Consider the following 24,498-nt stretch of genomic DNA (forward strand, 5'->3'; position numbering starts at 1 on the left):
TTTTGCGGCTCAGATTCTGGTGGAATGAATGGTGGGTGCTATGTTGCACCAATACAGTGGAACCCCCCCACAAGTCACCCCATTTTGCAAAGTACACCCCTCAGGGAATTCATCTAGGGGTATAGTGTACATTTCAAACCCACAGGGGTTTCACCAATTTTGATACAAGTGGGCAGTGAAAATGAAAAATTACATTTTTTTACACAAAAATGCAGTTCTGGCTCAAAATTTTTCATTTTCAGAAGGTATGAAGGAGAAAAAGCACCCCAAAATATGTGCCCCAATTTCTCCCGAGTACGGCAATGCCTCACATGTGACCAAAAAATACCAGTTGGGTGCATGGCAGGACTCAGAACGGAAGGAGTGATTTTTGGATTTTGCGGCTCAGATTCTGGTGGAATTTTGGTGGGTGCTATGTCGCATTAGCAAGACCCCCCAAGCACCAATACAGTGGAACCCCCCCACAAGTGACCCCATTTTGCAAACTACACCCCTCAGGGAATTCATCTAGGGGTATAGTGTACATTTCAAACCCCCAGGGGTTTCACCAATTTTGATACAAGTGGGCAGTGAAAATGAAAAATTAAATTTTTTACACAAAAATGCAGTTCTGGCTCAAAATTTTTCATTTTCAGAAGGTATGAAGGAGAAAAAGCACCCCAAAATATGTGCCCCAATTTCTCCCGAGTACGGCAATGCCTCACATGTGACCAAAAAATACCAGTTGGGTGCATGGCAGGACTCAGAAGGGAAGGAGTGATTTTTGGATTTTGCAGCTCAGATTCTGGTGGAATTTTGGTGGGTGCTATGTCGCATTAGCAAGACCCCCAAAGCACCAATACAGTGGAACCCCCCCACAAGTGACCCCATTTTGCAAACTACACCCCTCAGGGAATTCATCTAGGGGTATAGTGTACATTTCAAACCCACAGGGGTTTCACCAATTTTGATACAAGTGGGCAGTGAAAATGAAAAATTACATTTTTTTACACAAAAATGCAGTTCTGGCTCCAAATTTGTCATTTTCAGAAGGTATGAAGGAGACAAAGCACCCCAAAATCTGTGCCACAATTTCTCCCGAGTACGGCAATGCCTCACATGTGACCAAAAAATACCAGTTGGGTGCATGGCAGGACTCAGAAGGGAAGGAGTGATTTTTGGATTTTGCGGCTCAGATTCTGGTGGAATGAATGGTGGGTGCTATGTTGCACCAATACAGTGGAACCCCCCCACAAGTCACCCCATTTTGCAAAGTACACCCCTCAGGGAATTCATCTAGGGGTATAGTGTACATTTCAAACCCACAGGGGTTTCACCAATTTTGATACAAGTGGGCAGTGAAAATGAAAAATTACATTTTTTTACACAAAAATGCAGTTCTGGCTCAAAATTTTTCATTTTCAGAAGGTATGAAGGAGAAAAAGCACCCCAAAATATGTGCCCCAATTTCTCCCGAGTACGGCAATGCCTCACATGTGACCAAAAAATACCAGTTGGGTGCATGGCAGGACTCAGAACGGAAGGAGTGATTTTTGGATTTTGCGGCTCAGATTCTGGTGGAATTTTGGTGGGTGCTATGTCGCATTAGCAAGACCCCCCAAGCACCAATACAGTGGAACCCCCCCACAAGTGACCCCATTTTGCAAACTACACCCCTCAGGGAATTCATCTAGGGGTATAGTGTACATTTCAAACCCCCAGGGGTTTCACCAATTTTGATACAAGTGGGCAGTGAAAATGAAAAATTAAATTTTTTACACAAAAATGCAGTTCTGGCTCAAAATTTTTCATTTTCAGAAGGTATGAAGGAGAAAAAGCACCCCAAAATATGTGCCCCAATTTCTCCCGAGTACGGCAATGCCTCACATGTGACCAAAAAATACCAGTTGGGTGCATGGCAGGACTCAGAACGGAAGGAGTGATTTTTGGATTTTGCGGCTCAGATTCTGGTGGAATTTTGGTGGGTGCTATGTCGCATTAGCAAGACCCCCCAAGCACCAATACAGTGGAACCCCCCCACAAGTGACCCCATTTTGCAAACTACACCCCTCAGGGAATTCATCTAGGGGTATAGTGTACATTTCAAACCCCCAGGGGTTTCACCAATTTTGATACAAGTGGGCAGTGAAAATGAAAAATTACATTTTTTTACACAAAAATGCAGTTCTGGCTCAAAATTTTTCATTTTCAGAAGGTATGAAGGAGAAAAAGCACCCCAAAATCTGTGCCCCAATTTCTCCCGAGTACGGCAATGCCTCACATGTGACCAAAAAATACCAGTTGGGTGCATGGCAGGACTCAGAAGGGAAGGAGTGATTTTTGGATTTTGCAGCTCAGATTCTGGTGGAATTTTGGTGGGTGCTATGTCGCATTAGCAAGACCCCCAAAGCACCAATACAGTGGAACCCCCCCACAAGTGACCCCATTTTGCAAACTACACCCCTCAGGGAATTCATCTAGGGGTATAGTGTACATTTCAAACCCACAGGGGTTTCACCAATTTTGATACAAGTGGGCAGTGAAAATGAAAAATTACATTTTTTTACACAAAAATGCAGTTCTGGCTCCAAATTTGTCATTTTCAGAAGGTATGAAGGAGACAAAGCACCCCAAAATCTGTGCCCCAATTTCTCCCGAGTACGGCAATGCCTCACATGTGACCAAAAAATACCAGTTGGGTGCATGGCAGGACTCAGAAGGGAAGGAGTGATTTTTGGATTTTGCGGCTCAGATTCTGGTGGAATGAATGGTGGGTGCTATGTTGCACCAATACAGTGGAACCCCCCCACAAGTCACCCCATTTTGCAAAGTACACCCCTCAGGGAATTCATCTAGGGGTATAGTGTACATTTCAAACCCACAGGGGTTTCACCAATTTTGATACAAGTGGGCAGTGAAAATGAAAAATTACATTTTTTTACACAAAAATGCAGTTCTGGCTCAAAATTTTTCATTTTCAGAAGGTATGAAGGAGAAAAAGCACCCCAAAATATGTGCCCCAATTTCTCCCGAGTACGGCAATGCCTCACATGTGACCAAAAAATACCAGTTGGGTGCATGGCAGGACTCAGAACGGAAGGAGTGATTTTTGGATTTTGCGGCTCAGATTCTGGTGGAATTTTGGTGGGTGCTATGTCGCATTAGCAAGACCCCCCAAGCACCAATACAGTGGAACCCCCCCACAAGTGACCCCATTTTGCAAACTACACCCCTCAGGGAATTCATCTAGGGGTATAGTGTACATTTCAAACCCCCAGGGGTTTCACCAATTTTGATACAAGTGGGCAGTGAAAATGAAAAATTAAATTTTTTACACAAAAATGCAGTTCTGGCTCAAAATTTTTCATTTTCAGAAGGTATGAAGGAGAAAAAGCACCCCAAAATATGTGCCCCAATTTCTCCCGAGTACGGCAATGCCTCACATGTGACCAAAAAATACCAGTTGGGTGCATGGCAGGACTCAGAACGGAAGGAGTGATTTTTGGATTTTGCGGCTCAGATTCTGGTGGAATTTTGGTGGGTGCTATGTCGCATTAGCAAGACCCCCCAAGCACCAATACAGTGGAACCCCCCCACAAGTGACCCCATTTTGCAAACTACACCCCTCAGGGAATTCATCTAGGGGTATAGTGTACATTTCAAACCCCCAGGGGTTTCACCAATTTTGATACAAGTGGGCAGTGAAAATGAAAAATTACATTTTTTACACAAAAATGCAGTTCTGGCTCAAAATTTTTCATTTTCAGAAGGTATGAAGGAGAAAAAGCACCCCAAAATCTGTGCCCCAATTTCTCCCGAGTACGGCAATGCCTCACATGTGACCAAAAAATACCAGTTGGGTGCATGGCAGGACTCAGAAGGGAAGGAGTGATTTTTGGATTTTGCAGCTCAGATTCTGGTGGAATTTTGGTGGGTGCTATGTCGCATTAGCAAGACCCCCCAAGCACCAATACAGTGGAACCCCCCCACAAGTGACCCCATTTTGCAAACTACACCCCTCAGGGAATTCATCTAGGGGTATAGTGTACATTTCAAACCCCCAGGGGTTTCACCAATTTTGATAGAAGTGGGCAGTGAAAATGAAAAATTACATTTTTTACACAAAAATGCAGTTCTGGCTCAAAATTTTTCATTTTCAGAAGGTATGAAGGAGAAAAAGCACCCCAAAATCTGTGCCCCAATTTCTCCCGAGTACGGCAATGCCTCACATGTGACCAAAAAATACCAGTTGGGTGCATGGCAGGACTCAGAAGGGAAGGAGTGATTTTTGGATTTTGCAGCACAGATTCTGGTGGAATGAATGGTGGGTGCTATGTTGCACCAATACAGTGGAACCCCCCCACAAGTGACCCCATTTTGCAAACTACACACCTCAGGGAATTCATCTAGGGGTATAGTGTACATTTCAAACCCCCAGGGGTTTCACCAATTTTGATACAAGTGGGCAGTGAAAATGAAAAATTAAATTTTTTTACACAAAAATGCAGTTCTGGCTCAAAATTTTTCATTTTCAGAAGGTATGAAGGAGAAAAAGCACCCCAAAATCTGTGCCCCAATTTCTCCCGAGTACGGCAATGCCTCATGTGTGACCAAAAAGTTGCAGGACTCAGAAGGGAAGGAGTGATATTTGGATTTTGCAGCACAAATTCTGGTGGAATGATGGTGGGTGCTATGTCGCATTAGCAAGACCCCCAAAGCACCAATACAGTGGAACCCCCCCACAAGTGACCCCATTTTGCAAACTACACCCCTCAGGGAATTCATCTAGGGGTATAGTGTACATTTCAAACCCCCAGGGGTTTCACCAATTTTGATACAAGTGGGCAGTGAAAATGAAAAATTACATTTTTTTACACAAAAATGCAGTTCTGGCTCAAAATTTTTCATTTTCAGAAGGTATGAAGGAGAAAAAGCACCCCAAAATCTGTGCCCCAATTTCTCCCGAGTACGGCAATGCCTCACATGTGACCAAAAAATACCAGTTGGGTGCATGGCAGGACTCAGAAGGGAAGGAGTGATTTTTGGATTTTGCGGCTCAGATTATGGTGGAATGAATGGTGGGTGGTATGTGGCATTAGCAAGACCCCCGAAGCACGGTGAAATTATGAACCTAATAATCCATAGATGTGTGGTATATTTTAAAACACTCCTTTATACATAGGCCGGGTTTGTCGGGGCAAGTGTCACACTGGAAAATAGTTTGCTTTCTTATTCCCTTTTTATAGCAAACTTTGCACCTTTTTTGTGTCCTGCCCTTTTTTCCAGTGGAGGGGATTTCATCAGGAAAATGCTGCCCTGGTACAATACGGGGGCCAGTACTAGAAGTACTGGGGCCCTCAGCCTGCTGGTTCCCAAATATTAGGCCCTTTATGACTTCCTCTTGAAAGTGCATAAATGTCCCCCTCTGGCCGGTAGAACGGAATAGCACGTAAGCGTTATACAGTGCCATCTGGATGATATACACGGCCAGCTTCTTGTACCAGATTTTTGTTTTCCGCAGGGCACTGTACGGCTTCAGTACCTGATCTGAAAGATCCACTCCGCCCATGTACCTATTGTAATCCAGGATACAATTAGGTTTTGAGGTGTGGGTACTGGTACCTCGTACAGGGACGGAGGTGGTACTGTCTCCGTGAATTGTTGTCAGTATAAGGACATCCCTCTTGTCCTTATATTTGACCAACAACATATTTTCGGTGCATATTCCCCTGCTTTCACCCCTTCTCATTACTTGGGCAATGTGCGTTTTTGGGAGGCCTCTTTGGTTCTTGCGCACAGTACCGCAAGCTGCTGTACCTCTTGAACCAAGGGCCTTAAACAGGGGGATGCTGGTGTAAAAGTTATCCACATAGAGGTGATAACCTTTATCCAGGAAGGGGTACACTAAATCCCAGACAATTTTTCCACTAACACCTACGAGGGAGGGGGGGCATTCTGGCGGTTCAATTCTTGAATCCTTCCCTTCATATACCCTAAACCTGTGGGTGTACCCTGAGGTGCTTTCACACAACTTATACATTTTTATGCCATACCTTGCCCTCTTACTGGGAAGGTACTGGCGGAATTTAACCCTTCCTTTAAAATGTATAAGGGACTCGTCTATGCAAATGAATTTATCTGGGATGTACATGTCTTCAAATTTGGCACTGAAATGATCAATGACCGGCCTGACTTTGAATAGCCGGTCAAAGGTGGGATCATCTCTGGGTGGGCACTGTGCATTATCGTTGTAATGCAAAAATTTAAGGATCGTCTCAAATCGAGCCCGGGGCATGGCCATACGGTAAAATGGGGTGCTGTACAGAACATCTGTACTCCAATATTGCCTAATTTCTGGCTTTTTTACTATGCCCATATGAAACACCAGACCCCAAAACGTCATCATCTCTACTGCATCTACAGGGGTCCACCTAGCAAATGATGACGTGGGGTTTTGAGCAATAAACTGCTGGGCATATAAATTAGTTTGGTCCACCATTAAATTTATAAAATCATCAGAGAAAAATAATTTGAAAAAGTCAATTTCTCTGAGACCTGTGGAATCAAATTGGATTCCTGGCATGGCCAAAAACTCAGGAACCTGGGGCTCAAAATTGTCTGGTGGTGGGGTCCATACGAGATCAATTATTGGGGGGGGGGGTCTCAGCTGCTCTACGGGGGCGTCTTTGAGGGGGTCCCTCATCACCAGAGGAGGAAGAGGAGCTTAAGGCGAATCCTTCAAATTCCCCGCTTGCATCACTGGCTGTGTCAGAGTCAGAAGCAAGCAGGGCATATGCCTCCTCCGCTGAATACATTCTTCTGGATGACTGGGATGACATTTGGGATGACATTTGGGATGCCATTTTTATTTTTGTGTTACTGGTAGTGAAATGTTTCAACACGTGTATAGTGTAGGGGGGGGTACAAACTTTATTTCAACCCAGGGGGTATGTAGTGTGTAGTGTGTATGTAGTGTGCAGAAAAAAAAATACTTTATACAAAAAAAAAATGGAGGGGTTAAAAAAAAAAATTGAAGGGGTTAAAAAAAAAAAATTGAAGGGGTTAAAAAAAAAAAAAAAAAGGTCCTGCGTCAAAAATTGAGCACAGATGTTGGTCAGTAACGTCCGTCACTGAACAGCGCTGAAAGGCAACAGGAATTTGATAAAAAAAAAAAAAAAAAATAGATCAACCCTGTGCCGAAAAAGATGATCAGTGATGTACGTCACTGATCCGCGCACAGCGGCCACAGGACACCCACAAAATCACAGTGTGTGTAAAAAAAAAAATTAAAAAAAGACCCCACAGCACACACAAAAAAAAAAAAAGGTGATCAGTGATGCGACACTGATTACCAGTGAGGGGCAGCAGGTGCAACTGACAGTGCAACTGGCAGGTATATATAAAAAAAAAAAAAACCTCTGCACCCCTAAAAAGTTGCTGATCACCTCAGATATAGTGATCAGCACAAAAGGCGGGGGCAGCAGACACAAAATTTAGCACTCTATCACTCTCTGTCGCTATCTCTCTCTATCTCTCTATCTAACACTCTATGACACTGCAGCAGCAGCAGTGACAGGTATATATATATATATATATATATATAAAAATACCCTGCGCCCCCAAAAAGTTGCTGATCAGTTAATTTATACTGATCAGCACAAAAGGGGGGGCAGCAGTCAGTTATATAAAAAATATATAGCACAATCTGTCACTATCTCTATCTCTCTCTCTCTATCTCTCTCTATCTCTCTCTATCTATCTATAACTATCACACTGCAGCAGCACAAAATATAGCACTCTCTGTCACTAGGCCTCTCTATCTCTCTCTCTCTATCTCTCTCTATCTCTCTCTATATCTCTCTATCTCTCTCTATCTCTCTCTATCTCTCTCTCTAACTATATCACACTGCAGCACAAAATACAGCACTCTCTGACACTATCTGACACTATCTCTCTCTATCTCTCTCTATCTAACTAACGCTATTACACTGCAGCAGCACAAGTTCACAGGAAGTCACAAGTAACAGGATCCAGGAAGCATCCAGCACACTACAAGCACAGATGAAGCAGCCAAGATATTTGCAAGGATCAGGTAAGTATTTTGCAAGGTTCTGGTCAGTATATCGCGGCAGATTGGCACGGTGACCGCACTGCACGCAATTCCAGACCGGAATGGCGTCTGCAGTGCAGTCACCGTTAGTTTAAACCCCCCTCCATGGCTGTGATTGGTCCGTCGGTCCGACGGACCAATCACGGCCTTTGGGGGCGGGCGGGGTGAGGTGGGGTGACACCAGTGTCACCCTTACACCCCGCGGTGATTGGTGCTGTACTTTACAGCACCAATCACCTCCGATCGCGTGTCACCGGCGAACGTTATTCGCCGGTGACACAGAAAACGCTGTAATTGGCTGTTCACACTGAACAGCCAATCACAGCGATCGCCGACGGGGGGGCGGCATCGCAGCCCCCCCTGGGCATGCACGGACATGTCTGCTGTCAGGGACAGCAGACATGTTGAAACTGTCACCGCGTCTATAGACGCGGTGACAGTTAAATGCCATGACGTACATTTACGCCATGTGTCGGGAAGTACTTCCCGACCATGACGTAAATGTACGTCAATTGTCGGGAAGGGGTTAATCTCACTGTGCGTGTCATATTTGTATTCGTATTTGTGTTGTATATTTCGCAGCTTTTAGAAAATAACAATTAAAGGTTATATTTTATTAAAACTTTGTAGGTGCACAACACCGAGACACTCCTCCTTTCCCCCCTTGTTTTGCAACTCTGCTGTGTCCAGTGGTAGCACCCCCCTAATTGACATATGTCTGATTAACCGTCAATGCTTATTTAGGGGGCCGCTTTAAATACTCCTCGATAATTTCTGTGCGACCAGTCACCCCAAAAAAACCCTCTACTATGTATTTGGGGGGGGGGGGGGCAGTCCTGGTTCCCCACAGCTGTCTGTCAGCGCCGCTGCCAGTCAATTATGTGACAGAAGCAGCTGACAGAAGCATCCTGGTGCTTCCCTGCAGACCCCGCTGGCGGTGGCTCCCACCGCGGGGTCTGCGGGACCCGGTCCGATTCCCATCCCCCGGCGGGAGCTGGTTGCTACTGCAGACACTGACTTGAGTGACTGCAAAGCTCCACAGTGGTGCACGGCTGACTGCACACAAAGCACAGCTCACTCTGCTGGCAGCCTGCCCAGTGCAACCGCCGCTGCCAGCTAAACATATATATATTTTAAGTGTGCCTGGGTAAGCTCTACACGCTCCCGCCCACCCCCCCCCCCCCTCCTGGCGGCATCACCTGTATCTGTAAGCCAGCACCGGGCGGGCGTCTGCGAGCAGGTAAGCAGCTCAGCTCAGTGGCTGCCCCCCCACTGATCACCTCCATGGAGGTCGCCCCTGGGCATAGGCAAATGCCCTAGGCAATTGCCTAGTTTGCCTATGCCTAGGGCCGGCTCTGCCTGGGTGATGTACTGCTTGCAAATCCATCCTTATTGTCCTGTATTTGTCTATGCAAACACAGCAATTCAAAGTTGCAAACGTCATTCCTATCATCTCCACTGGAGTTTCAATGTGTGTAACCTGATGTAATTAGGGCATTCAGAAAAGCTTATTGTTTTGAGCACTAAGGGCCTTATTCTAGTTTACTGTTTCTGACAAAATCCTTCTTAGATGGACAAAACCATGTGCACTGCAGGGGGCAGATGTAAAATGTGCAGAGAGAATTAGATTTGGGTGAGTTATTTTGTTTCTGTGCAGGGTAAATACTGGCTGCTTTATTTTTACACTGCAATATAGATCTCACTTTGAAGTAAAACCCCACCCAAATATAATTCTCTGCACAAGTAGCATCTGCCCCACCTGCAGTGCACATGGTTTTGTCCATCTAAGAAGGATTTTGTCAGAAAGAGTGAACTAGAATAAGGCCCTAAGTGCGTGATATGCAGATTGGTGCTTGTTGAGATCCGTATGATTTTGGATAGATCTCCTTTATCAGGCATGTGGTTGGTGCACGTGTGCACTGATAACAATGATGGCAACTTCAACAGGATTTGCTATCTGTATGAAACGAGAGAATTCTTTGTACTTTTAACTTTTTTTACAGGGAAAAATATAAAAAAATGATTTATCATACAGTAACTTTAGTGTACCCTTCACATCAAATGTGAATTAGTGGATTACTTGCCCATAACTAAGGGCCTAATTCAGACCTGATTGCTGGGCTGATCATTTTTGGAGTCCTGCAATCAGGTATATGCCACCCCGCCAGAGTGAAATCCCACCCTGTGAAAGCCTGCAAATTGCTTAGCAGGGCTCGTGAAAATTAGCTGGATAGCAATTAGCTGTAAATCCGTCCCCACGCAGCTCACATCAAATTTGCAGTGTGTGTAGTATGTATGTAGCCAAGGGCTTACATGGTGGCTGCGATAGAAACAGTGATCGAGGCTGATGTCACACCAGTGGCACATGCAGGGTGGGTTTATGAGTATATATATATATATACACAGTGGCCCTAATTATGATTTAACAGATGGGGCCAATGCTTGGGGCTCTGTGCGTGCGCATGGTACATTATTCGCATGTGCAGGTCCCCTTTGTGAACGGCTTAAACAACTTGCATAGTCGTTGAGACATTCGCAAGGATAGGGGATGGACGGCAGCGGGTACTGCAGTCACCCATGTGATTGCCCAGCGGTTTACAGGCATCTCCATGAAAATGCTGGGCCATGGGTACGCGGCGCCCCGTCTTCGCCCAGGTGGCCACAAATAAAAGTCAGTTCCCACTGACTTTTATTTGCGAAGGCAGAAGAAATCCTTCAATTGTCAGCGACCATCAATTGATTTCTCCTGCTGCGGAAACATGCAAGGGGATGTGTTTGTTACACATCACCCCACATGTTAGAGGGAAATTGTTAGCAGTGTGGGCAGCAGGGAGCGTCTCTGGTGCTCGGTAAAGCTTACTGAGCCAACCAGAATCCCTCCTGTATATACACACACACTCTAGTTTGGCACTCTAAATAACAGTACTGAAACATTGATAACATAATGCTGCTTTAAATGTATTAATCTATCTATCTATGTATTATATATAGACTATCTCAGTCAATAGATAGATATTGTGGTGCCGAATGACTGGCCAATGTTTGGGATGCCTGACAGTCAGGATGCCAACCAACATGGCTATTCTCCCTCATTGGATCCACGACTCTCAAAGAGGCAGAACTGGTGGCATACTGGTATACTGACAGTCGAGATCGGTACTTGTTTCCTAGCACGGCGCTCACGATTTTCAGCCGTATGGCATCTTATGCATTGTATTGCATCGCATGCCATATAGCCGCATGCGATGCGATTTAAGTACCCTAATGGGCGCTTACCATGTTAAATGCACCCCCACTATCAACGCAACCCGAAGCGCGGCGAGCGCAGTGAGCCGGTGAGGGGCGGCGGTACGCGTCCTCCGACCTTTTCATACTGCCACTATCCACGTCGGCATGGAGTTGATTTTATAAAGTGTTCGCCGAGCCCGAAGCGTGGCGAGCGCAGTGAGCCCCGCGACGGGACGCGTATTACTTTACATGTATTCCGCATCCCCTCGCGGGGCGCACTGCGCACACTATCTAAAATCAACTCCATGCCGACGTGGATAGTGGGGGTATGAAAAGGTCGGAGGACGCGTACCGCCGCCCCTCGCGGGCTCGCTGCGCTCGCCATGCTTCGGGTTGGCGTTGATAGTGGGGGTGTTTTTAACATTATAAGCACCCCTTACGGTGCTTATACAATTAATAATCTTATAGGGGGCCCATTTAACATTGAAAACACCCATTAGGGTGCTTATACAATTGTAAATATGGCATACAATGGCATACAATGCAATGCTATATGATTTAAAATTGTATAGCATCGGCTGACATTGCGTAACATCGCATTGCATACCATTGTATGGCTTATGGTATGCGATGCAATGGGCTCCGTGCTAGGAAACAAGTACCTCGAGATCATGACCGTCGGCCAGTCATACCACACACAGATATTATGTACTGTATATAATATCTATTTACACTTGTTTAATGGACCAGGTACTGTATATGCCGATTCCCCTTAGTCTACTCCCCATGCATCTGTCCGTTCCTCTCTGGAAAACCCCCCTTGCAAATCCTGCGCTTTTCCCTGGTATTACTGGACTTAAGCAGCAGTTTGGATGGACTTTAAATGTCAGTGCCACTGGACTAGACTTATGCAGCAATATCACTGGACTGGACATATGTAGCAGTGTCACTGGACTTTAACTGCAGTATTACTGGACTTATGCAGCAGTACCAATGGACTTTAACATCGGTGCCACTGAACTGGACTATACAGCACTTTCACTGGGCTGGCCTATGCAGCAATATCACTGAACTGGCCTATACAGCACAGCACCGTAACTGGACTGGCCACACACTACAGCCCTGAGTGTTGTCTATCACTGGACTGGACAACAGCAGTATCACTGTATATATTATATACTAGCAGTAAAAACTACTAGTATAAGTGGGATAGTGGGCGAGAGGCGGGTGGGCAGGTGGCCAGGCCACATGCTGTCTCTTCACTCTCCTAGAATGGAGTGAAGATGGTGTCCAGCTGCCTGCCCTTTTATAGGGTCCGGATCTCAAGATCCAGCGGCAGGATCTCGCGAGGTCAGGAGACCCACGCTCCGAGTCTGGGCTGGAATACCTGAACAGGCTCAGTGTGCGAGTTTGGATTGTGGATGTTCAGATTCCCCCACAACTCTACTTTATATTACTGAATACTACTTTTCACCTAAAGCACAGGTTCTCAAAGTCAGTCCACAGGACCCAACAGTGCATGTTTTGCAGGTCTCCTCTCAGAATCAGGTGAAATAATTAGCTCCACATGTGGATCTTTTAAAATGTGCCGGTCAGTAATGAGTGCACCTGTTGGGCGACCTGGAAAACGTGAACTGTGTGCGTTCCTGAGGACTGACTTTGAGAACCACTGATCTAAAAATGCTTACAGCAGGTTTATCTAAACGAGTTTACAAAAAAAATACTTGTAATTAAAGATTATTTTAGTTGGAGCCTCAGTTACACCTTAGCCTGTAAAACTAATCTTCAAGCACACAATTAGCAATTAGCTGATGAGCTGTCTTTATATGTTTTATCTTTTATAATAATCTAAGAATTACTTTGATATCTTTCAACTAATATTTAAAATTGAACATAGTGTAGGTGTCCTTAATGCAAGGCGTGTTTTATTAGCCCACAGCATGACAAATCAGTGTATGTTCTCCTTTCATGTTGACTAGATTTTGCTTCAGATGTCAAATCAAAGAAACATGCCAAGAAACACAATGATTTATAAGTACACTGATTTAAACATAGACATATATTTTTTAAATCAGATATTGATCTATTTCTATTTCATAATTTGAAAGTGTTCAGTGATGGAAAATCCATTTTACAAGGGGATTAAACGCTCATACAATCTTTAAATGTGAGGAACTTTTTATTAAAGAGCTTTAATAATACAAAATAATAATAATAATAATAATACAAAATTACAGTATGTAGTATCCCAAAATGTGCGCACAGTAGTAATAGCAATGTTTAATTCCCATAAAAGGGTCACACCACACCCAATAAGTTAGATGCTAATTGGAAAGTTTAAATCTACACCCATATGGAGGCAGGGTAAAGATGATATTTAAATAATAACATTAAAAATGTGATGTGCAAAAACAAAACAAACAATGTGAAGTAAAGTAGTATAATGATAATAGTCTTAAAAATGGGAGATCTGACATGAACCCTAATCCAAACAAAGATTAAGTTATTGCATGGATGTTAAATGAAGGAGTGTACCAACTCACAGTTAAATCTCAATAAAAGTGTCTATAAAGGTTTCTTTAGTCTTCTGTTAATACAGGGGTTCCCAATCTTTTTTGAATCACGGCACCCTAGAGTATCAGAATTTTTGGTACTTGTTTCCTAGCACGGCCACACCGATTTACATCGGGGTGGTCGTGTCGGAAAAATCGGGTCGATCGCATGCGATTTGGTCGCATGCAATGCGATCGACGCGACCGACCCGATTTTCGACCCGATTTTTTGATTGAATGAAATGTAAATCGGGTCCCTGGGACCCGATTTTACATTGGATTCAATGTAAAATATTCCCTACACCCCCAAATTTAACGACGTAAACCCCACCCCACGATAGACGCCAACCCGAAGCGTGGCGAGCGCAGCGAGCCCGCGAGGGGCGGCGGTGCGCTTCCTCCGACCTTTTCATTCCCCTACTATCCACGTCGGCGTGGAGTTGAGAATAGAATAGTGTGGCGAGCGCAGCGAGCCACCGAGCCCGAAGCGTGGCGAGCGCACGCGTATATCTGTGAAGTTATACGCGTCCCCTCGCGGGGCTCGCTGCGCTCGCCACGCTTCGGGCTCGGTGGCTCGCTGCGCTCGCCACACTATTCTATTCTCAACTCCACGCCGACGTGGATAGTAGGGGAATGAAAAGGTCGGAGGACGCGCACCGCCGCCCCTCGCGGGCTCGCTGCGCTCGCCACGCTTCGGGTTGGCGTCTATCGTGGGGTGACGACGGGGACATCTATAATGTGAAATGGGTCATATTGGCCCATTTCACATTTTTTTAAAGGTGAGATGGACTTAATCAAGTCCATCTCATCTTGTGCCATTATAATGGCACAAGACCGACGCGATCCTCACGATTTCAATGTTAAAAAATATTTTAACATTGAAGCCTATGGGGAAATCGGGGGCATCGCGTCGGTCGCGTCGGGACCAATGTTAATGGTCCCGACCGACACGATGCCCCCGATATTGTACCTTTGCCGGCAAAATGGACCTGATTTCAAAGGAAATCGGGTCCATCGTGTGGATCGTGTACCTTAACTTAAAGGTACACGATCCACAAGATTGTGGCCGTGCTAGGAAACAAGTACTGAATTTTTTCACGGCACCCCTAAGCCAAAAATAAAATAATTAGACTGGGTTTATATGCAATTCTTAAGGTCAGTTATGTGGTAAAGGACTAGATTTGCTTCTGTTTGTACACATTTTATGATTGGCAGCCACCAGCACTGGTTTTGCTAATAAATAATGAACCATTAATAATTTGAGTTGGTCCTGGACCACCAACCCAGGGCACCCCTGCATGTGTCCCGAGGCACCCCAGGGAGCCACGGCACACAGTTTGGGAACCACTGTGTTAATACATGAAACCTTCACCATATAGCACAATGGGAGCTCACTTACTTTAAACAGTACAATAAACAACAGTGAGAAAAGTCTCAAGGCGCTACCAGTCCTTGCAGCCGCAAATCCGATGGAGGACCACAACACAGTCCTCACTAGAAAGTACACCGGAACAAAAGATGGAAATTATGGCGATGAACTTGTTTTCGCCTCAGCGCCATCATTTCTGTCTTTTGTTCCAGAAGTAGTGAAAAACCCATAAAGACATCTCTTCATGTGCAATAATGATTAAAAGTTAGCAAAACACATGTTATGAAAAACACAGTGGTACTCCTGTATCTGGGTTTCTTTAGTCCAATGTATATTCAAGACAACATAAGCCACAACCAACAAATGTATATTGGTTTTCAATTTATTACACACTACCCCAGCACCTACACAGGTATTGATTCCCACTTTCCAATGAGATTTGTACTGTACCTATCAAAGTATTTTCCTTTTTTGTGTTCATCCAAAGCTAACGCCTTCTAATAACTCATCATATCAGATGATAAATAATAAATAATTCTGTATGCTTCTATAAAATCATGTATACTGTTTAAAGTTTTAAGAACTTTTTATTTATTTTTTAGTAAGTAAGGAGGTTGGAGTAATTGTTTTCATGCGTGAGATTCAGGATCAATTATTCTTATGCTTGTATAATGGGGTGTGGGTGGAAACCTGAGTCTCATATTATATTGACATGCACAAAATGTATGTCATATCGTATGTTTGCCCAAAAGCACTTCTATAATCCCTAAACTCTACTGTATCCAATAATAACATCTCCATCGTCTCTCTTGATAATGAAAACAATAGCAACAGTATTTCATACTTGTGCCTCCACAAAGTCCATCATAGCTTCTTTTCCACTGAAATTATCTCCATTTTCCACAAATCTGTGAAGAGCGCTATAGAACTGTTGTTCTGTATTGAAAGTGTATAATGAGGAGGCCTTCTCCCAAGCCTTGCTACTGGGCAATTCAAACTCTGTTGGTTCTTTGTTCTCAAAGAAGCTTCTCAGGTTCCTTTCGGCAAGTTTGGTGGCAAACTCCTGAGCCAGTTCATCAAACTTCGCCTTTTCTTTGTCAATGTAGATTCTCCAGAATGACAATTGTACAGAATTTACTTTTGAGTAACAACTAGCCCAACAGTGGCATAGAAGAGATACCATGGCCATCACTGCTATCAGACACCAGCCTATGACCTGAGAATTACAAAGAACAACATAGTTTAAAATGCCATAGACACACATTATTCTTCATAGCTAATATGCGTTTAAGTATGAAAGGTCTCATGGGTGTTCACACTTGTTTCTCAAATATAACGTTTCTTACTCTACCCATGTATGAATGAGTAAAAGTTAAATATATGCACATAACTACTGCACGAATGCCCAGTTATTCCAAAAGTTCCTTAATAGATTGTTATGCAATTAGGATGTTAGCCTACTGAACCATAATGGGAAGAGGCAATTGGTTGTGAAGGGGATTGCCTTCCAAATATACATGTGTATGAGTAATGGTCTATGCTCCAGTAACACACCTGGGAATGATGCTGTGTAAAATACGGTCTTTTGTAAATACGACTGCACCTAAATGGCCTTATCTTTTCTTAACAGGGACAATGTGTTCCCGGAAGCACTGTCCCTGCTAGACCAGTTTGTTACACAGCAACAAAATATAAATAATCAACATCAATATACACATTGGTGTAGGTAGATAAAATTGAGAATTTACCATAAATAATGATCCATAGACTCACATTCTCTAATACTGTAGTTTAAATTCACACTTATAAGACTGTAAAGTAATTGGCACATTGTAATCTTTAATAGATTTATGTAAAGTTATTGGGTACTTGTTTCCTAGCACGGCGCCCAATTTTTTCATCTAATGCCATCGCATCGCATTGCATGCCATATAGCCGCATACGATGCATGCGATGCAATTTTTTATTGTATAAGCACCCTAATGGGTTCTTACAATGTTAAAAGCAGCCCCAATGCGATTTTTTATTGTATAAGCACCCTAATGGGTGCTTACAATGTTAAATGCACCCCCACGCCACCCCCACTATCAACGCGAACCCGAAGCGAGCGCAGCGAGCCCATGAGGGGCGGCGGTACGCGTCCTCCGACCTTTTCATACCCCCACTATCCACGTTGGCGTGGAGTTGACTAGATAGTGTGGCAAGTGCAACGAGCCACTGAGCCCGAAGCGTGGCAAGCGCATGCATATTACTTTACATGTATTCCGCGTCCCCTCGCTGCGCTCGCCAAGCTTTGGGCTCGTTGGCACGCTATGCTCGCCACATTATATAAAATCAACTCCACGCCGACGTGGATAGTGGGGGTATGAAAAGGTCGGAGGACGCGTACCGCTGCGCTCGCCGCGCTTTGGGTTGGCATTGATAGTGGGGGGCATTTAACATTGTAAGGACCCATCTGGGTGGTTGTACAATAAAAAATCGTATACCATCGCATTGTATGCCATTGTATGGCATACAATTTCTTCTAGAATACAATGCGATGGGCGCCGTGCTAGGAAACAAGTACCAGTTATTGTTACCAAATGTCCCCATCTTATGTAGTTTATGTCAGTGACAAATTTTGGTTCAAGAAAATCTATATAGATATCGATGGAAATACCTACAACAGCAACACTGGGCAAACCCAAAGTTCCGGTGCTGCTTTCAGTAATGATGAGGAGATGATATTGTAGGTCAGGGAGGAGTACCCTGCTTGTTAGAGCTTAGAATGATTGCAGTGTGTATAATACATATAACACATACACATGAGCAGTGTTCACAAAATAATAGTTTCTAATCAATTTTAACATTGAAATGTTGCACAGGAGCCAGGGCACGGCAGCCAATCAGGAGCTGCAGTAATGGCTTCTGATTGGCTGCCAGACCGCTAGCACATCTGGCAACCTGGCGTGAAATTTCAAATAGCCCCTGAACCAATCTGAAGACAGCTAGACAGCCCACCGCTTTCTGCCCGGCTGTCAGACTGTACATTTGATTTAGACTATATGCCTGTAGTACAGATCTGTACTATACAGTTTTAGTTATAGTTTGCGATCAAAACGGGATCTAATGCGTTTGCTTTCCATTCGATTACGATTCAATTTTGCTTATATATGCAAGATCGAATAGAAAAATAGACAAAATCAAACCTTGTGTACATTACATTAATGAGATTGTGTGTGTGTGCATAAACAGACACAAACCCCTATTTCTGCTATTACGCACATACTATGTGCACACAAAGTTTTGTTAACTGTTAGTTTTGGAACATCCATATAATTTAGATGTTAGTGTAGGACAATTGTAATGAAAATTACAACATCAAGGAAGAGACTTATCAAAGTGTGAAGAACGATAAAGTGGAGAGTGCCAACCAATTTGCTTCTGTTATTTTTAAAACACAGCCTGTAAAATGACAGAAGCTGACAAACCTTTCCCCTGGATCTCTCTGGCTGCAAAATTTACTTTAAGTAACTTTAAATCAATATGTAACATCTGGAAATGCTGACAATAAAATATATTATCTGCAGAGTTTATGCTACTTAATTCTTTCAGATATTGGCCCTTATTCAGATCTGATTGCAGTATAAATTTGTTCTCAAAATGGGCAAAACCATGTGCACTGCAGGTGGGGCAGATGTAACATGTGCAGAGAGTGTTAAATTTGGGTGGGGTGTGTTGAAATCTAAATTGCAGTGTAAAAATAATGCAGCCAGTATTTACCCTGCACAGAAACAAAATATCTCACCCAAATCTAACTCTCTCTATACATGTTACATCTGCCCCACCTGCAGTGCACATGGTTTTGCCTATTTTAAGAACACATTTGTACTGCGATCAGATCTGAATAAGGGTTTGTATCAAACATATGAACTGTTTCCATTTACACACCTGAGACTGGGCTTGCAGAAGCAGCACGACTTCCTGAGCATCGGTGAAGGGCATTGATGCTTTCTCATAACATGCTACTTTGTAGAGCTGCGTCTGGCAGTTTTCAGACTTGTTCTTACACACAAACTGTACATACTCTGGGTTCTCCCATCCACTCATAGCACATACATAAAAGGATCCATGAAGCAATGCTATAGAAATCCACATCACAGGAACTATGAGAGCATTCATTGAGAGCTGTAGAAAAACATGAAGACCTTGACAGCGACTCCTTTCGGGACACATCTTCTTTGGGTTTAGACAGCAACCTGTAAAACATTTCCAAGTCCCACTGTTCATGAAATAACCTATGATCAACAGAACAACTGCTGGAGTGAAGATAAAAACAGACCCATAGACAAAGTTCTGCTCAGTGCATGGACACTGGAAAACAACTAGTGAAAACACCTGCTGGCCGCCAGCAGTCATCAGTGTCAAAATACCATAGCCAATAGCAGATTTCTTCTCAGCACATAACTTTATGAATTTGTGGAAGACCTCCATGTTAGAAACATGAATATTGTATAACTGGTGTCGCTGTCCTCCCACAGATATATGCCTGTGCGTCTGTGCAAAGCAGGAAACCAGTTTGTCAAGTGCATAGTATACAGGTCTGATGTCACTTTCTAGTAAAGCTAGCATTAAAGTGATTCTAACATCGTTTGCCTATTGTTTTATTGACTTTTATTTAATTGGATGTATTGTGAGGTCTTACTAAGAATGCTGCTAATAAATTCATTATATAATAATGGACTAGTAAAGTACTGTAAGTGTAAGTAATGTTATGAGCTTCATGTAACACATCATAAATATGTCCTAAATGTCCTTTTATGAGAAGAGCAACTGGGCTAATACCATGATGTAATGATATGGGCTGACATTGGAATGTAAGGTAAAACTTCACTTTATATAGACAAAACCTATAATCTTCAGACCTCTACTGGTGTACATTGGGAGCAGGATGGTGGTAATGAATGATGATACTTGCCTAGTCTTCTTAGAACCTCTGGGAGACTCACAAAAGAGTGGATGGTCCTCCTGCATCCTGCCCACTTCCTAATGAAGTAGGTAGGATGGGGAAAAATAACATAACTTACCAGTCCATGGAGAGGGGGCAAGGTCAGTATGATGTGTCATTGATAATGTGGCCCCTTCCCCATTAGCTACAACCTGCATTTCCTCTCTGACTATTGAGGTTGGCACATATATATATATATATATATATATATATATATATATATATATATATATATATATTGAGATTCTTATGATGGACTGTGCCATGACTAAGGTCCTTGTGTGGAATGAAGCCCTGGTTGACATGCAGTCATATTAGGTATAATAACCACCTTTATTACAAAATAAGACTGGTGAGCGCCGTGTCTCTGGATTCTATATACAAAGCCTATTTAGGCATCTACAGCAGCACCCCAGCATTGGGCAGTTACTATGAGTGAATTGGACATACAGTACCTACCCAGGGGTTAAAGTGAGGGGGTATTGGGTGGAACTGAGATCCACCACCTCTAATGGTGAGGTGGAACATTTTAACTTCCACATTTGCCCTGCACAGTAATTCTCAAAGAAAATGTGTGTGTGTGTGTGTGTGTGTGTGCAGATGCCATTGGCCAATCAGAGATGACTGCTTATTATTATACTCATCAGTATATGTGTCTGTGTCCAGGTAAATCATCCCTTAATTATTCTTAGCTTACATCTGCTCCCATTTCCTATGGGTATGGGTCATTGGATCGACTCTATTTAGGTAGACAGGGCTTAGATCGACACCTGATATAGGTTGACATGGCTAAGGTCGACAGGGTTGCAAGGTCAACAGAAGCATTCGGTCGACATGAGGTTTTAACGTTTTGTCTTGAATGTCAACATAGTCCACCTGGACACCGTCAAAGTGTACCGCGTCCCCTCGTATAGCTCGCCATTGCTCCAGACACACTATTTTATTCTCCCACCACGCTGTAGTGGATGGTAGGGCATGAAATACCGCCTGTCGGCACATGTCAACTGCAAATAAAAAGTGAAAAAACTCATGTCGATCTTTTGACTATCGACCTCCCATTGTCGAACTTATGCTTGTGTGAACCTTCAACCTAATCAACCTTCAGTGGTTGACCCAATGCATGTCGATCTGAATAGGGTCGACCTAGTGACCATATGCCCTTCCCATGCCTATTCCACCACATTACTGAGTCTGCATATGAATGTATGGGTACAGTACAGAAATACAGATTTACTTTAAAAACAAAGCCCAAAACACTGACTTTTGATATTAGAATGTATGCGCTGATACCACATCACCCCATAACAGCAATTCATACATCTACCCCTCTATCTCTCTCCATTTTATCATTATCCAAGTCTTAGTGCATCTGCACCTTTGCACTTTTTTCTTATATTGTATTTTACTGTCTTTACTGTGTTTTCTGAAATAAATGTTTATTTTTCTATGTGTTCAATTTCTTTTTGATGTGATAGTTACTGCCATTAATTTCAGATGCTAGCTATCACAAATTATTATTATTGTTTTTAACTATAGGTGGCCTTCAAAATGTACCTTGGTATCACCCCTTCCACGATTGGTGGCAATGCCGGTGGAAATGGATTTTCCCTTATACTGGATAAAAATCCTCTTGCTGAGTTTGTGGAAGAGCTTCCCACTGGGAGATCATCATTGAATTACTGTAATCTCCTCTCTGGAGTCATAAGAGGAGCTCTAGAAATGGTACAGTTTTTATGACTCATTTCCATAAATTATTATATGTGGATTGTCACTGCATTCTATATTAACCCCTATTCATCCATTGCCTCTCACTAAACAATGAAGTCAGTGCTTTTTTGTATATCATTGGATTCATTTACTAAGCACAGCTAGTACGAGCATTGTCCTTTTCGGGGATAAACACAATTGGAAGTACTGACACTTAGTAAATATACCCCCCATATCTGTCATCATCACATAGCAAGTCACAAATATCCCTTTCAGATAACACCTAATTACCAGGTTCATGCCGGTTTGTTGCTGGTTCGACCCGGTCATCTAAAAGGGCTTACAGGGTCTAGCAACCCGGCATTACGAGCCGGTTAAAAAGCAGGATTCTCACTGGTTCGTTGTCAATCGACCCATTTCCCGCTCACACTGATTGCAGAGGCAGTGCTTGGAGCAGTGCCAGCTCCTAGCACGGCTTCCTCCCCTGCCCCCGATGACACTCAGTTGCTTCACCCCCGCCCCTGCATGACATCAGCGAACCGGAAATATTGCCAGGTCGCTGAAAGGGACAGATTGAGCAAAATGGAGGGTTGCTTTGGGACTGAACCATTTAAAAGTCCTGGTGCGACCCTGCATTTTGCATTGTGAAAGCGGTATTACTGTATCTTCTAAGGAGAACTTTCCCAGCACTGTAGAATTCAGTGACATGGAGTCATCAGTAATGACTGATTACCTTGCCCAAAAATCCCAATGGACTCTAATGTATTTTTGTGGGCCCCTTATCAAACTCCACTGGGCTCACTACAGCAGCAGATAATAGTGTTTTCAGGTTAAGTATGCCTGACCGGCAGACTTACAGGTGCATCCCTCTGAACAGAATCATGACAGGGCTGGGTAAGTATAATTTATTTATTTATTTACAGTTTCGTATATAGCGCAGCATATTATGTTACACTTTACAATTGGAAACAACAGTGATTAAATAAACAGAGTAGATACAAACCGACATGGAGGTAGGAGGGACCTGCTCGCAAGCTTAAAATCTATAGGCATAATAGTAGGGATACAAAAGGATAGAATTCCATAGCATGGCAGTCCCATCAGATTACAAGACAGTCCCAATGGGATGCAATTAGATATGAATGCTACTGGAGGTTGTGTGGGTGTTCCTGAATATGATATGCCTGAAGAGGTGAGTTTTCAGGGAACACTTGAAAGTTTGGAGGCTAGAGGAGAGTCTTAGGCCCTTAATCTGGTTGGAGCGGCCGGGCCGTACGCGTACGTCCCGGTGTTTTTCATGATCTGCGCATGTGCAGATACGCTAATGCGCCGGCGCGAACACTCCACAACGCTTACGGCCGGGTCTCAACGTGCGAAAAAACCTGTACGCGAGTGTACGGGTAATGGGGGCGGCATAGGGGCGTGTTGATGGGAGCGGCCGAAATAATGAGGGAAAATGGGCGTAAATATGGGCGTACACGGGGGTGTGCACAAAAAATGAGCGGTGCTACTACCGCACGATCGACTAAGGCACCGTTCATTTCGGACACAAAACAGGCGTCCGCCAACCGCCATCTCAAACCACCCCTACAGATACCGCATGCCAGCGTGCGGCTGAGTTGGCTAATTAACGCTGATTACTACTCAAACACATACACCTGAATGTAATAAGCAATGCTGCAGTCTATTAAGTCCAAACCATGATTTCACTGCCTGCAAGCCACACACACAGCACGCAAACACATTGGAAGCTTATGTTTCTATACTTCTCCACATTTAAAGGTTTGTTTAATTTAAGGTAAGAATCTTTTTATACGCTAAGGTAGGTATTTGCTAAACAGTTAGACACATTCACTACGTGCTTTCATAGACTTTACGCAGTAGCACACTCAATCTACACAAGTCGACATGTGTCAACGTGTTCACTCTAATACTAACATAGGTTTTGTATTTAGGATACAATAACATAAACCACATCTAACACCTACAAAGGATGTTTCAGCAATGTTTGAAGCCCATGACCACTATTTTCCACACAATCTTTGTATAGTACCCAAAATAATGACCTGTACCACTATCTCATCTGCTATGATTTGGATTTGACTACACTCTGGATGTAAGATGCCACCAATCACATTATTGCACTCTCATCTCTCTAACAAAGGATTCCTACATCTGCTTATGACACTGTAAAATCATATATATTTAAAAAGTTATGCATGTTTGTTCACAAGCTAATTTATCATGTTTGGCCCATTCACACATCTTTTTTTAGGGAGGACACATATGCATTCCTACACAAATGTACCTTTTCACCCTTGTTTGTCTGCCTCACCCACTCCATGAGGAAAGCATTGTTCTGGACCTGCTTTTACCTAATACTGTAGGAGCTACCTCACCTGCACACAAACTGCTTTCTCACCTATTAAGTTGCTCTGCACATGTGCTGACACAAACTAATTAGCAGGGAAAAGTTGGATAGGAACATGGGAATGGCCATGGAGAGGGTTACACATGGGAAACTTCGACCACACTTCAACAAATGTTCAAAAATACCCTGGTCAGT

At 43.5% G+C, this 24,498-nt stretch overlaps 2 protein-coding genes across 2 annotated transcripts in view; one reads left to right on the forward strand and one right to left on the reverse strand.

The window, feature by feature from the left end:
• The window catches only part of TRAPPC3L (trafficking protein particle complex subunit 3L), an 82,225-nt gene that overhangs the window by 36,749 nt on the left and 20,978 nt on the right, over positions 1-24,498 (forward strand). Inside the window, exon 5 of the mRNA XM_083174699.1 lies at positions 21,762-21,947. Within this exon, the coding sequence (XP_083030825.1) occupies positions 21,762-21,947 (186 nt within the window). The remainder of the gene's footprint in view (positions 1-21,761; positions 21,948-24,498) is intronic.
• On the reverse strand, positions 16,077-19,711 carry CALHM5 (calcium homeostasis modulator family member 5). The gene is made up of 2 exons (XM_083174558.1): positions 19,169-19,711; positions 16,077-16,454 (listed from the first exon to the last, which is right to left on the reverse strand). The coding sequence occupies exons 1-2, from the start codon at positions 19,709-19,711 to the stop codon at positions 16,077-16,079; spliced, it is 921 nt and encodes a 306-aa protein (XP_083030684.1).

Source organism: Crinia signifera, chromosome 3 (genome assembly GCF_055691185.1).
Source record: "Crinia signifera chromosome 3, ASM5569118v1, whole genome shotgun sequence".
Taxonomy (NCBI): Eukaryota; Metazoa; Chordata; class Amphibia; order Anura; family Myobatrachidae; genus Crinia; species Crinia signifera.